Source organism: Anomaloglossus baeobatrachus, chromosome 2, assembly GCF_048569485.1.
Source record: "Anomaloglossus baeobatrachus isolate aAnoBae1 chromosome 2, aAnoBae1.hap1, whole genome shotgun sequence".
Classification (NCBI taxonomy): domain Eukaryota; kingdom Metazoa; phylum Chordata; class Amphibia; order Anura; family Aromobatidae; genus Anomaloglossus; species Anomaloglossus baeobatrachus.
In genome coordinates, this window is record NC_134354.1 from 548,858,435 (window position 1) to 548,872,176 (window position 13,742).

Genomic DNA, 13,742 nt, shown 5'->3' on the forward strand with positions numbered 1-13,742 from the left:
AAGACACCTATCCACACATGCAATCAATCACACTCCAGCCTCTCCATCGTCGCCAAGACCAAATAACTATTTAAGGACCCTAGTGACAAAAATGTAAACCTGCACAAGCTGGGATAAGCTACAGGACAATAAGAAGCAGCTTGGTGAGAAGGCAAAAACGGTTGCCACAATTACTAGGAAATGGAAGAAACACAAGATGAATGTCAATGTTACTCAGTCTGGGGTTCCATGCAAGATCTCACCTCATGGGGCAAGGCTGATTCTGAGAATGGTCAGGAACTAGCCCCAAACTACATGGAAGGACCTGGTCAATGACCTGAACATAGTTGGGACCAAAGTCTCAAGGACTACCATTACTTACACACTACGCTGTCATTGATTAAAATCCTGCAGTCGCTGTGTTTGGAGGAAGAAGAAAGATGAGCAAAGCCTCAAAAGCACTGTCCCAACTGTGAAACATGGGGGTGGAAACATCATTCTTTGGGGGTGCTTTTCTGCAAAGGGGACAGGACGACTGCACTATATGAAAGGGAGGATAAAAATGGGGTCAAAAATTGCAAGATTTTGGCCAACAACCTCCTTCCTTCAGTAAGAGCATTGATGATGGGTCATGGCTGGGTCTTCCAGCATGACAATGACCTGAAACACACAGCCAGGGCAACTAAGGAGAGGCTCTGTAAGCAGCACTTCAAGGTCCTGGAGTGGCCTAGCCAGTTTTCACACCTGAACCAAATAGAAATTTTTTGGAGGGAACTGAAACTCAATGTTGCCCAGTGACAGCCAGAAACCTGAAAGAGCTGGAGAAGATCTGTATGGAGAAGTGCATCAAAATCACTGCTGCAGTTTGTGCAAACTTGGTCATGAGCTACAGGATATCTTTGACATCTGTAATTGCAAATAAAGGTTTGTGCTCCAAATATTAAGTTCTGTTTTTCTATTGTATCAAATACTTATGTCATGCAATAAAATGCAAATTAATTATTTAGAAGTCATACAATGTGATTTTCTGGATTATTTTTGGATCCTGTCTGTCGCAGTTGAAGCGTACTTATGATAAAAATCATAGACCTCTCCATTCTTTGTAGTTGGGAAAACGTGCAAAATTGGCAGTGTATCAAATACCATTCGCAAAGTGTGGGGCAGTTCTGTATTGTCTAGACACAGGTGCCCACAGTGTAACACCACCACCACCAAAGGCTCATCTCGTGACAACAGTGGCTGACGCATAGCGCTCTGCTTAATGCCTCTGAGATCATTGGTGGCCATCATTTCTGCTCAGCGTGTATCGACTTTCATAAGTAAACAACACTGAGAGCCACTGGTCTCTCATCCAGTATAGATGCTCTCTGGTTAATACAAGACAATGACGCCTGTGTCTGGTGGTGTGGTCAGGTACCCTTGCAGGTCGTCTACCATGCAGACTACGCTGATGTACTTGTAAATGGTTTAAAATGGTCTGATGTGACACTTGGGTGCCTCTCAACTTCCTTAAATGTGTCTGCCATTGTGCGGCATTGATCATCTGGTTGTTCACAATGAAGTGGTCATCAGAGTGGGATTTGGCCAAAGGACGTCTATTTCTATGACTCCCTGGCACTGTATGACATGACAAAGCTCATTTGCCACCTCCATCTGAGAACATCCTACTTGAAGACTCGAAATGGCGAGATACTGTTGATCAATTGTTAGGTGCTATCTAGGTCTTATTATGTCAAAATGTGAACATCATGATGAAGAGGTATTTTTAAATGCCAATTCTAATTGAACCGTGTTGGGAATTTTGCCATTAAGCTCTTTGTTAGAGAACAGCAAGTTGTGCAAAAAGAAATGAAACATCAAGCAGTTGGACAAATGTGACTCTCTAAACTTTAGAGTACATTAAGCTATCCTGAAAAGGTTAGAGTGCATTTTAAAGATCATCCTGCAGTTTGTCCAAAACTCACACAATTAGTCATGTTCATTAGCATTTCTTCAAGAAGTAAATGTGATTTGAGATAGGAGAACTCCTGGTACACTACACTACGCCGGTGCAGTCGCATCAATGGTACTTGTTCTCTTCCTCGCTGTGCTGGAGATGTGGTGCAGAGGAGGGGACGTACATTCACATATTCACATATGGTGGGGTTGCCCAATAATTAGTTCTTTTTGGCGAGAAATCTCAATACTTGTTTCGTCTCTTGTGGGCAGTAAAATTCAACTTACCCCGGAAATGGCCTTACTCAATTTCTCGATTTGGCCAGCTGATAATTCTCTGTCAAAGTTGGCGGCCTTTGTAGTAGCAGCAAGTAAACTCTTGATCCCCATCCTCTGGCTCACTGCTAATATTCCGTCAAAAAAGCAGGTGCTCAGCAAAATGGACCTGTTGTTTCGAACGGAGGAACTGGCTTCACTCTCTCAGCTCACATTAAATTCTTTTTACAAGGTTTGGAACCCTTGGATTGCTTTCAGGAAATCCGCAGGATACCTTTCTATAATTGCAGTAGAAGAGTAATACTAGGTTGGAGTATGTAAGTGACAGGCAGTACTAATCCTCGCCAATCCCTTCCTCTTTCGCTCAAATGCCCTCAGAGCCCACCTTTTCTTCATGCCCGTACCCACTCCCCCCCCTCCCACTTACCCCTCTCCTTCCCCTTGTCTTATGTGTAGTTTTGTTGAATAGACTTGGTTGATAATTGATTTGAATACATCCCATGGCAGTCCTCGCTGTTTTTTATTTTCTTTTTTCTCCGTTTAGCTCAATCTAATAATGGCCAGGGTATGAAGTAATGTAAACTGTCATTGTTCTTCATCTACTGAATATATTCTGATGAGATATGCATATTCATTAATGAAAATGTTATTTTGTTTGTATTTGAAAATCCAAAAATAAAACATTGAAAAGAAAAGAGATAGGAGAACTCCTTTTTATCTAAATAATGAAGAACATTCATCACGTGGAAGTCTTTAGGGAAGGATTTTCCAAGGAATACATTGGGCAGTGGTACAAAACTTTAGTTTAGGTCTGGTTATTTTAGTAATGAGTAATGGTATTTGAACCATTTTTGTGTAACCTCCCCCCCCCCCAAGAAATATAATAATAATAATATAGCAATGGGTATAATCTAGTCACTAGAAATACATTTTTTATAAAAACTGAAGTGGATGCCACCATGTTATTTAAATGTTACCTTCAAGTTCACGAATCCTCCTGCCAGCAGCAGATTTCCTTAGTAGACTCCTTCCTGAACTAAAAAGCGTAGTCAACTCATCAAGAGGGCTAGTAACTTGACTGGTATTAGTGACACTGCTTGAGAATGAAGAAGGAGATTTATTCTGTATTGTCCGTGCAATTTTCACAGGAGAGGAAAAGGGCAGTTTGGTCATTGGGCTGCTTGAACTATCAGTTAAAACAGGGCTAGATCTAGATAAAGATCTTAATGTCTCTGAATTTATAGTCTTTTTAGTTGTATTAACTAACAAAGCATATGGAGTTTCTGTTGGAAAAGCAAAGTGCGTTGTGGACTGGTACGAAGCTGAGGAGGGTTGTACAGGGGGAGTAGAAGGTGGGGACATCCTACTGGATACACTAAACACAGTTAGAGCTGGGGATGATGGTCTTTCATTTTCCCCTTTTTGATGTTTTGAACACTGAGGGGATAAGGGAGTAGAGCATTCAGATTGTATGGCATAGTTAATATTTGTTTCAAGAACAGGGAGTTTTATAACTTCAAGTGGTGTCAAAGGTGATTCATCAGAAGCAGGAGAGCAAGTTACAGGAGCAGGGGGAAATACCAGCAGAGGAGGTCTATGAGGAAGGAGGTTTGGAAATGGAGCTGGTATGTCACATGGTTCCTTTGACTGAATGTCCTCTTTTTTACTTGCATTGTAACCATCAACTGTAGATAAGTTTATGTTCTGTAAAAATAATTGTGAACTTCCAGTTGTCACCATATTGCTATTAAGTTGATCAGGATGGAAATATTTCATCTCTTCATAGACCGCTTCTCCTTGTTCTGTACTGTTGGCTTCAGTGAAATTATTTTTCTTGGCATTTCCAACCATCTCAATATAAACTGGTTCATTTTCATCTTCCTCACGTGACATATATAAAGTTAGACTACCTTGGTGAGGTCCATCCGCAGAAGCCGCCCTTTGCATGATCCCGAAGTCACGATGACTTTTTTTTATAAACATACTTAATGGCTTTCCTTCTAATCTGTGCACACATATCTCCTCATAAGATCCACTTAGTTTTGTATTAGGACTCCTCTTTGGTTTGGGTGGTGGAATTTTTTTCATTGTGCTGTAGTCATCACTATGTGGTCTTGGCCGTGACAAAGCTGAAAATAAAAGTAATATAATATTAATATGAAACTTTGGCAAATGTTAAGGCATCTTAAAGAAATGTGTTACTATATTGTGTTAATTGAAAACATAGATACATAATCTATGACAATGTGTAAATCATTTAAATTATATGAACATGTTTTGGGGAATTTTGTTTTACTTAAAGGAAATCTGAGAGCTTATAGATGCTGCCCTTTCCACAGGCAGCATGTTGGAGATGGCAGTTGTACGATTTTAGCCATATATGCTTTACTCTGAAATTGTGTGGCATTTCAGAGGAAAAACAGAATTTAATAGCCGCCGGGGACCGAGCTGCATGAGAGACTAGTCAGACAGGTGACTCACTGGCGTCTTCTACCTGCCTGGTACCCTGGAGTGACAAGGCTGCCAATATGTGTGTGTGTGTGATGCCCTGCACTAGCCAGGTAGTCACAGATAGCGCCCCGCACAACATCTGTCCCCTAAAAAGGTGTCATCAGCCAATCATTAAAACCTAGTCACCTCTCTCAGTGCTTGATGGACACACCATGGGGCGGAGCCAGGCAGTTGGCCACGCCCACCGAGGAGTTTGGAGGGCCTGAGGCCAGAAAAACACAGTCAGTTCTTAGGTCAGTTGTGAGTGGAGTTGTTAGTAGGAGTTTGTGGAGGAGGCAGGCCTGTGTGGCAGGTCTGCAGAGAACTGACAGGTGCCATGGTGGGAGCACCTTTGGCTAGGAGGCAAGCGGTGGCCTCAGCCTGCAGGAGCCGGGAAGACGGCTCGGTGGAACCGTGGTGGACCGGGACAGGGTAGTGGCCCGCCGGTACCGACTCGGGGGACCGACTCAGAAACCGGAGCACAAAGGGGGGTATTCAGACCCTGAAACGAGGTCCAGAAGCCACTGGACCGAGTTAATTAACTGATTGTGGTCTGGACTATAGGTCCTTTCCCACCCAAAGTCCCGACTGAGGACAACAGCCCAGCAAGGGGCATAGAAAGCCACTGCACAGGCAGAGAGATCCCACGGGCCAGCGTCTGCGAGCAAAGGGCTCTCCCAACATCCACAAAGCCGGGGAGCAGACTCCCGTCGCTGAAGCGCAGGCAGTTTACAGCTACACAACACGGTGCAGGAAAAAGGCAGAGACCACCAACCGGGTGGGGGACTCGACTCAGCCAGCTGCGGGCACCGACCACCATCAACTTGTTTTACCAGAGACTTGTGTGTGTTACTAATCGGGAGTACAACAGTGCCCTCCGGCCGTGCACCTCTCTGCACTGCCCAACCACACAACACCCAACGGGTCCCGGGGCCACCATCCCTGACCACGGAGGGGTTAACATCTTGCTGCATAAACATCTCCCCTGGGTGCCCTGTAACTGCAGCGGTGGTGTCTACACCTTCACCACATCCTGTGGGTGGCGTCACGAACTTAACCACGACTTCGGCCATGCACCTACGTCCCCTAAACTGCCAGCCCCCTTTCAGATCGAAGTGATCACGGGGCCCCCGGGTCCGGAAGCGCTCGACCCACCTACCAGCGAGCCCGGACCCGAGCGGCTCAGCTGCAGCCGAGCGTGGGGCGGTACATGTGTATGGGCAGAGCCCTGTCACTGCAGGGCAGCGGGTAGGGAGAAACTGCCGGGGACAGGCCTGCCTGACTAGTCTCCCGTGAGGCTCTGTTCCCGGCAGCCTGTGTTTTTCACAAACACCGAAACGTTTTAGAGTTAAACATACCTAGCTAACATTATGCATCCAGTCTTTGGATACATGGTGCCTGTTGATCGGGTAGCATGTATCAGCGGTCAGGTCCCTTTAAATGTATGTAATTTTGGTTAAAAATATATTTTTGCACTTGATTTTTATTAAATATTTTACACTATTTGCTATTTTTTAACAATTGGCTGCAAAATGAGCTAAAGGGGTTGCCTCTTTCAACTATTTTTAGTACACAGGCTCAGTTAAGTGCAGTATAAAAAAGAAACCTGAAACTTACTCACCCTCCACAGGTCCAGTGTTGACTCTTCACGCTTCTCCAACCTTTGTGGTGACATTAAGTCTACAATACTGAAGCCAATCATAGAGCTCAGTGGCTCAGCCAAAGTAGATTGAATCAGCCACGGAGATTAGTGATTGGCTGCAATGCTGTCAATGTGCTAGTCATGAGTGCGTGTATTCGTTACTATTCGCTATTCGCATAATAGTACGGTACTCGGGCTATTTCATAGTATCATAGTATCATAGTTTTTAAGGTTGAAGGGAGACTCTAAGTCCATCTAGTTCAACCCATAGCCTAACATGTTGATCCAGAGGAAAGAAAAAAAAAACCCAATGTGGCAAACAAGTTCCAATGGGGAAAAAATTTCCATCCTGACTCCACATACGGCAATCAGACTAGTTCCCTGGATCAATACCCTGTCATAAAATCTAATATACATAACTGGTAATATCAAATTTTTCAAGAAAGGCATCCAGGCTCTGCTTAAATGTTAGTAGTGAATCACTCATTACAACATCATGCGGCAGAGAGTTCCATAGTCTCACTGCTCGTACAGTAAAGAATCCTCATCTGTGATTATGATTAAACCTTCTTTCCTCAAGACGTAGTGGATGCCCCCGTGTTCCAGTCGCAGGCCTAGGTGTAAAAAGATCTTTGGAAAGGTCTCTGTACTGTCCCCTCATATATTTATACATTGTGATTAGATCCCCCCTAAGCCTTCGTTTTTCCAAACTAAATAACCCCAAGTTTAATAACCTGTCTTGGCATTGCAGCCCACCCATTCCTCTAATAATCTTGGTCGCTCTTCTCTGCACCCTCTCCAGTTCAGCTATGTCCTTCTTATATATTGGTGACCAGAATTGTACACAGTATTCTAAGTGCGGTCGCACTAGTGACTTGTACAGAGGTAGAACTATATTTTTTTCATGAACACTTATACCTCTTTTAATACATCCCATTATTTTATTAGCCCTGGCAGCAGTTGCCTGACACTGTCCACTAAAGTGAAGTTTACCATCCACCCATACACCCAAGTCTTTTTCTGTGCCTGTTTTACCCAGTGTTCTACAATTAAGTACATAATCATAAATGTTATTTCCTCTACCCAAGTGCATGACCTTACATTTATCTACATTAAACTTCAATTGCCACTTCTCAGTCCAATCCTCCAATTTACATAAATCTCCCTGTAATATAAAATTATCCTCCTCTCTATTTGTTATATAGCAAGTAATGGTGTACTCCCTCGCTATATTCGGATGTCCTGCTCACCCATTTTGGCGTCTGATTTGCAGCCAATAAACATGCTGGGCTTCTTAACCGGTTACAGTAATGCCGCAGCCATCTTGGTTGTGGCGTTACTATGATTGGCTGGCCGCTCAGCATCATGGGGTCTATAAAAGACCTTCCACCACCAAAAGTGTAGCTTTCAGAGGAAAAGATTTCCGAGCAGGGAGAGTGTTTAAAGCAGTGTGTGTTACTACCTCCATCATACTGTCCAGAAACAAGAATACAATAGCTCTTTTAAGAACTAATAGCACTAAACAAAGTCACAGCAGTGAGGGAATAGATTGTGGATTGGGTAGGAAATTGGAACCTGTTTCCACAATAATTAGGGTTTCACAGCCTGACTTGTGCCGTCCGTCCACGTCAGACACATTCATACATTGCTAGTGGCCTTTGCAAATAGAAAGCAGGGTCTACCATTTTGTGCTGCCTGATACACTAAACACACCGTTCCTGTTTCCACAATATTTATGGTTTCACAGCCTGACTTGTGCCGTTCGTCCACATCAGCCACATTCATAAGTTGCTAGTGGCTTTTGCAAATAATTACAAAGCAGGACTCTAGCATTTACTGCTTCCTGATACAGTAAAGCACCGTTCCTGTTCCCATAATAGTTAGGGGTAGAGTTGAGCGCGGTTCGTGGTTCGAGGTTCTCCAGTTCGAGGCTCGAGTGATTTTGGGCCCTGTTCTAGATCGAACTAGAACTCGAGCTTTTTTGCAAAAGCTCGATAGTTCTAGAAACGTTCGAGAACGGTTCTAGCAGCAAAAAAACAGCTAAATCCTAGCTTGGTTTCTGCTGTAATAGTGTAAGTCACTCTGTGAATCACACTATTATGACATTTCAGTGTATAGTGTGCGTGAACAGCGCCTTCAGATCACTGCTGTTTCTATAATGGCGATCCCCATTTTTTTTTTTTTTCCTTGTCTTCCTTCCCTAAGCGCGCGCGTGTAGTGGGGCGGGCCAGCATGTCAGCCAATCCCAGACACACACACAGCTAAGTGGACTTTTAGCCAGAGAAGCAACGGCATGTGTGATAGGATGTCCATGTCACATGTCCCTGCATTATAAAACCGGACATTTTCCTCCAGGACGCCATTATCTCTTCTGCGTCTTTGGTGTCAGACATCACTGTCGCAGCTCCGTCCTTTGTCCTATCGCTGATACAGCTGTATGCGCTCCATACACAGCGCTGGACAGCTTAGGGAGAGCACTTTCTAGCAGTCCTTTTAAGGGCTCAAACCGGCAGGGTCAGAGTTAAGGTGACAGGTCCTGAAAACAGCGACAGCGTCTGTGTAGCCAAGGTCAGGGATTTCCTCCCTGCATTTCCCTATTAGGAGGGAATAGAAAGGCAGGCTTCCATTCCTCTACCCAGACCCCACAATCCTGGCACTGTACCCTCCTGTCCTCTGCACACTCCAACTCATTATAACTAAGCCATTATACTAGCAAACACTCAGTGTACCTAGTGGCATCCTATACGTGGCTATTGGACTTTGCTATAGTCACACTAGTGCAAAGACATTTGCAGAGCGCGTCTGCCTGCATTGCACACTCCAACTCATTATAACTAAGCCATTATACTAGCAAACACTCAGTGTACCTAGTGGCATAATATACGTGGCTATTGGACTTTGCTATAGTCACACTAGTGCAAAGACATTTGCAGAGCGCGTCTGCCTGCATTACACACTCCAACTCATTATAACTAAGCCATTATACTAGCAAACACTCAGTGTACCTAGTGGCATCCTATACGTGGCTATTGGACTTTGCTATAGTCACACTAGTGCAAAGACATTTGCAGAGCGCGTCTGCCTGCATTGCACACTCCAACTCATTATAACTAAGCCATTATACTAGCAAACACTCAGTGTACCTAGTGGCATCCTATATGTGGCTATTGGACTTTGCTTTAGTCACACTAGTGCAAAGACATTTGCAGAGCGCGTCTGCCTGCATTACACACTCCAACTCATTATAACTAAGCCATTATACTAGCAAACACTCAGTGTACCTAGTGGCATCCTATACGTGGCTATTGGACTTTGCTATAGTCACACTAGTGCAAAGACATTTGCAGAGCGCGTCTGCCTGCATTGCACACTCCAACTCATTATAACTAAGCCATTATACTAGCAAACACTCAGTGTACCTAGTGGCATCCTATACGTGGCTATTGGACTTTGCTATAGTCACACTAGTGCAAAGACATTTGCAGAGCGCGTCTGCCTGCATTGCACACTCCAACTCATTATAATTAAGCCATTATACTAGCAAACACTCAGTGTACCTAGTGGCATCCTATACGTGGCTATTGGACTTTGCTATAGTCACACTAGTGCAAAGACATTTGCAGAGCGCGTCTGCCTGCATTGCACACTCCAACTGATTATAACTAAGCCATTATACTAGCAAACACTCAGTGTACCTAGTGGCATCCTATACGTGGCTATTGGACTTTGCTATAGTCACACTAGTGCAAAGACATTTGCAGAGCGCGTCTGCCTGCATTGCACACTCCAACTCATTATAACTAAGCCATTATACTAGCAAACACTCAGTGTACCTAGTGGCATCCTATATGTGGCTATTGGACTTTGCTATAGTCACACTAGTGCAAAGACATTTGCAGAGCGCGTCTGCCTGCATTACACACTCCAACTCATTATAACTAAGCCATTATACTAGCAAACACTCAGTGTACCTAGTGGCATCCTATACGTGGCTATTGGACTTTGCTATAGTCACACTAGTGCAAAGACATTTGCAGAGCGCGTCTGCCTGCATTGCACACTCCAACTCATTATAACTAAGCCATTATACTAGCAAACACTCAGTGTACCTAGTGGCATCCTATACGTGGCTATTGGACTTTGCTATAGTCACACTAGTGCAAAGACATTTGCAGAGCGCGTCTGCCTGCATTGCACACTCCAACTCATTATAACTAAGCCATTATACTAGCAAACACTCAGTGTACCTAGTGGCATCCTATACGTGGCTATTGGACTTTGCTATAGTCACACTAGTGCAAAGACATTTGCAGAGCGCGTCTGCCTGCACTGCACACTCCAACTCATTATAACTAAGCCATTATACTAGCAAACACTCAGTGTACCTAGTGGCATCCTATACGTGGCTATTGGACTTTGCTATAGTCACACTAGTGCAAAGACATTTGCAGAGCGCGTCTGCCTGCATTGCACACTCCAACTCATTATAACTAAGCCATTATACTAGCAAACACTCAGTGTACCTAGTGGCATCCTATACGTGGCTATTGGACTTTGCTATAGTCACACTAGTGCAAAGACATTTGCAGAGCGCGTCTGCCTGCATTGCACACTCCAACTCATTATAACTAAGCCATTATACTAGCAAACACTCAGTGTACCTAGTGGCATCCTATACGTGGCTATTGGACTTTGCTATAGTCACACTAGTGCAAAGACATTTGCAGAGCGCGTCTGCCTGCATTGCACACTCCAACTCATTATAACTAAGCCATTATACTAGCAAACACTCAGTGTACCTAGTGGCATCCTATACGTGGCTATTGGACTTTGCTATAGTCACACTAGTGCAAAGACATTTGCAGAGCGCGTCTGCCTGCATTGCACACTCCAACTCATTATAACTAAGCCATTATACTAGCAAACACTCAGTGTACCTAGTGGCATCCTATAGGTGGCTATTGGACTTTGCTATAGTCACACTAGTGCAAAGACATTTGCAGAGCGCGTCTGCCTGCATTGCACACTCCAACTCATTATAACTAAGCCATTCTACTAGCAATTTTTGCTGCCAGTTTAAGGGCCGTAGTTGCATTGTCAGGGATATTTATTCTTTATTATTCTGCTGTTAATAAAGCTAGACCACCACTGCAATCTACACCACCTCTCAATATTTACTACCACATTTTCAGTCCACAATCTTGTCGCAATCAACATGAGTGGCAAAATGACAGATGCTGGTGGAAAGGGGAAGAGGCGTGGTGGAAAAGGCAAAAAAGGTTTTGTCCGTGGGGAAGGTGGCAAAGTTCCATTATCATCTGCTGAGGATAGACCATCTACCAGCAAAAGTAAGATGTCTACTACTTACCGTGGACAATCCGATGTGCTTCCTTTTTTTACGGACACGAACAACAGGAACAAAGGTAGATGATGGGCAAAAAAGGAAAATGCTTGAATGGATCTCAAGTGGTCCAACAAGTGCCCTCTCAGCCACTTCAAGTACCGCATCCAAAAAACACCAGTCCTCTGAGTTGTCATCCCAATCAAACTTGCTTTCCCCCAGCTCTGAAGTCTCCATCAGCCCTGCACAGTATGGTGGAACTGAGATGGCTGAGTCTGCAGAGCTGTTCAGTCACACTATAGCCTGGGAATCAGAGGTCTGCTCCCAAGCTACAGTGAGTACAGAACAGGAAATGGTCTGCAGTGATGCCCAGAACCTTTGTGACTCTGATTCAGGCCGTGAGGACCAAGTTTCTGAGCATAATGTTGACCCTTTGTCACAAACTGTAACACCTGTGGTTATAGACAATGAGGAACATACTGATGAAGATGAGACGCAGATACCCGATTGGGATGACAACTTAAATATTCGGTCAGGGCAAGAAGAGGCTCGGTCTGAGGGGGAGGGGAGTGCAAACACAACAATTGATGATGAAGTTCTAGATCCCACCTACTGTCAACCCCCAGTCAGGCACTCGAGGAGGTCAACAGAGGCGGTGGAAGAGGATGCAACCGACGACTAAGTTACCTTGCGCCTTCCTGGACAGAGTCGGAGCACTGGTAGCACGTCTACAACTGCATCCTCAGCCACCACTCTGCCTCTGAGCATTATTCGGGGTGGATCAACAGGTCGCATGGCCTCTAAGCCTTGCCTAGCCTGGTCCTTTTTTGACATAGAAAAAGATCGCCCAAATTATGTGATCTGTAAACTTTGTCATGATTCTCTTAGTAGAGGTCAAAACCTCAGCAGTTTGACAACTTCTTCCATGAATCGTCACATGAATAAATATCATAGGTCCCGGTGGGAAGCTCACTGTGCTGCAATGCGGCCTAGCGGAGCGAACCATCCACCGCCTGCCCCTTCCAGTGCATCCGCGCGCTCTTCATCTTCTAGGACTGTGGGGACAGCTGTCACAGCTGTTTTTCCACCCACAACTTCCACCACTGTAACCGCAACAGGCAGTTTGCTTAGTAGGTCGTCAGTTGTTTTGGAAGGGGAAACAAGTGAGTGTGTACAGCTCTCTCAGACATCGATAGCACCAACTTTGGATGAAGGCAACATCATGTCTCCGCCTGCACTTTCCTCACAAACCTGCATTTTTCCAGGGACACCCTACTCCACACCGTCTACACACAGCAGCCAGATCTCTGTCCCTCAGATGTGGACAAATAAAAGGCCATTTCCTGCGACCCATGACAAAGCTAAGAGGTTGACTCTATCCCTCTGTAAGCTGTTGGCTACAGAAATGCTGCCTTTCCGCCTAGTGGACACACAGGATTTTAGAGACCTTATGTCTGTTGCTGTGCCCCAGTACCAGATGCCTAGTCGCCACTACTTTTCTAAGAAAGGTGTGCCCGCGCTACACCAGCATGTCACACACAACATCACCGCTTCATTGAGAAACTCTGTGTGTGAACGGGTGCATTTCACCACCGATACTTGGACCAGTAAGCATGGACAGGGACGTTACATGTCGCTCACTGGGCACTGGGTAACTATGGTGATAGATGGTGAAGGGTCTGCTGCACAAGTCTTGCCGTCCCCACGACTTGTGTGTTAATCCTCTGTCCAAGTTCCGCCACTGCTTCTGCATCCTCCACCTCATCTGGGTCCTCCACCTCCGCCCCAAGCCTGCCTGGTCAGGCCACCAGCGTTCTCACTGCGCAGAAGGAATCACGCACCCCTCATTACTATGCTGGCAGCAGAGCGCAACGGCATCAGGCGGTCTTTAGCTTGACATGTCTTGGGAATAAGAGTCACACAGCTGAGGAGTTGTGGTCAGCTCTGCGGTCCGAGTTTAATAAATGGTTGTCTCCACTCAACCTGCAGCCTGGTAAGGCCGTGTGCGACAATGCTGCAAACCTGAGTGCGGCCCTTCGCCTGGGCAAGGTGACACACGTACCTTGTATGGCTCACGTG

General features: G+C 45.1%; 1 protein-coding gene across 2 annotated transcripts in view; it reads right to left on the reverse strand.

The window, feature by feature from the left end:
- MYO16 (myosin XVI) overlaps positions 1 to 13,742 on the reverse strand; it is a 926,147-nt gene that overhangs the window by 112,525 nt on the left and 799,880 nt on the right. For both annotated transcript variants that reach the window (XM_075336677.1, XM_075336676.1), the window contains exon 32: positions 3,168 to 4,319. In XM_075336677.1, the coding sequence (XP_075192792.1) occupies positions 3,168 to 4,319 (1,152 nt within the window). The remainder of the gene's footprint in view (positions 1 to 3,167; positions 4,320 to 13,742) is intronic.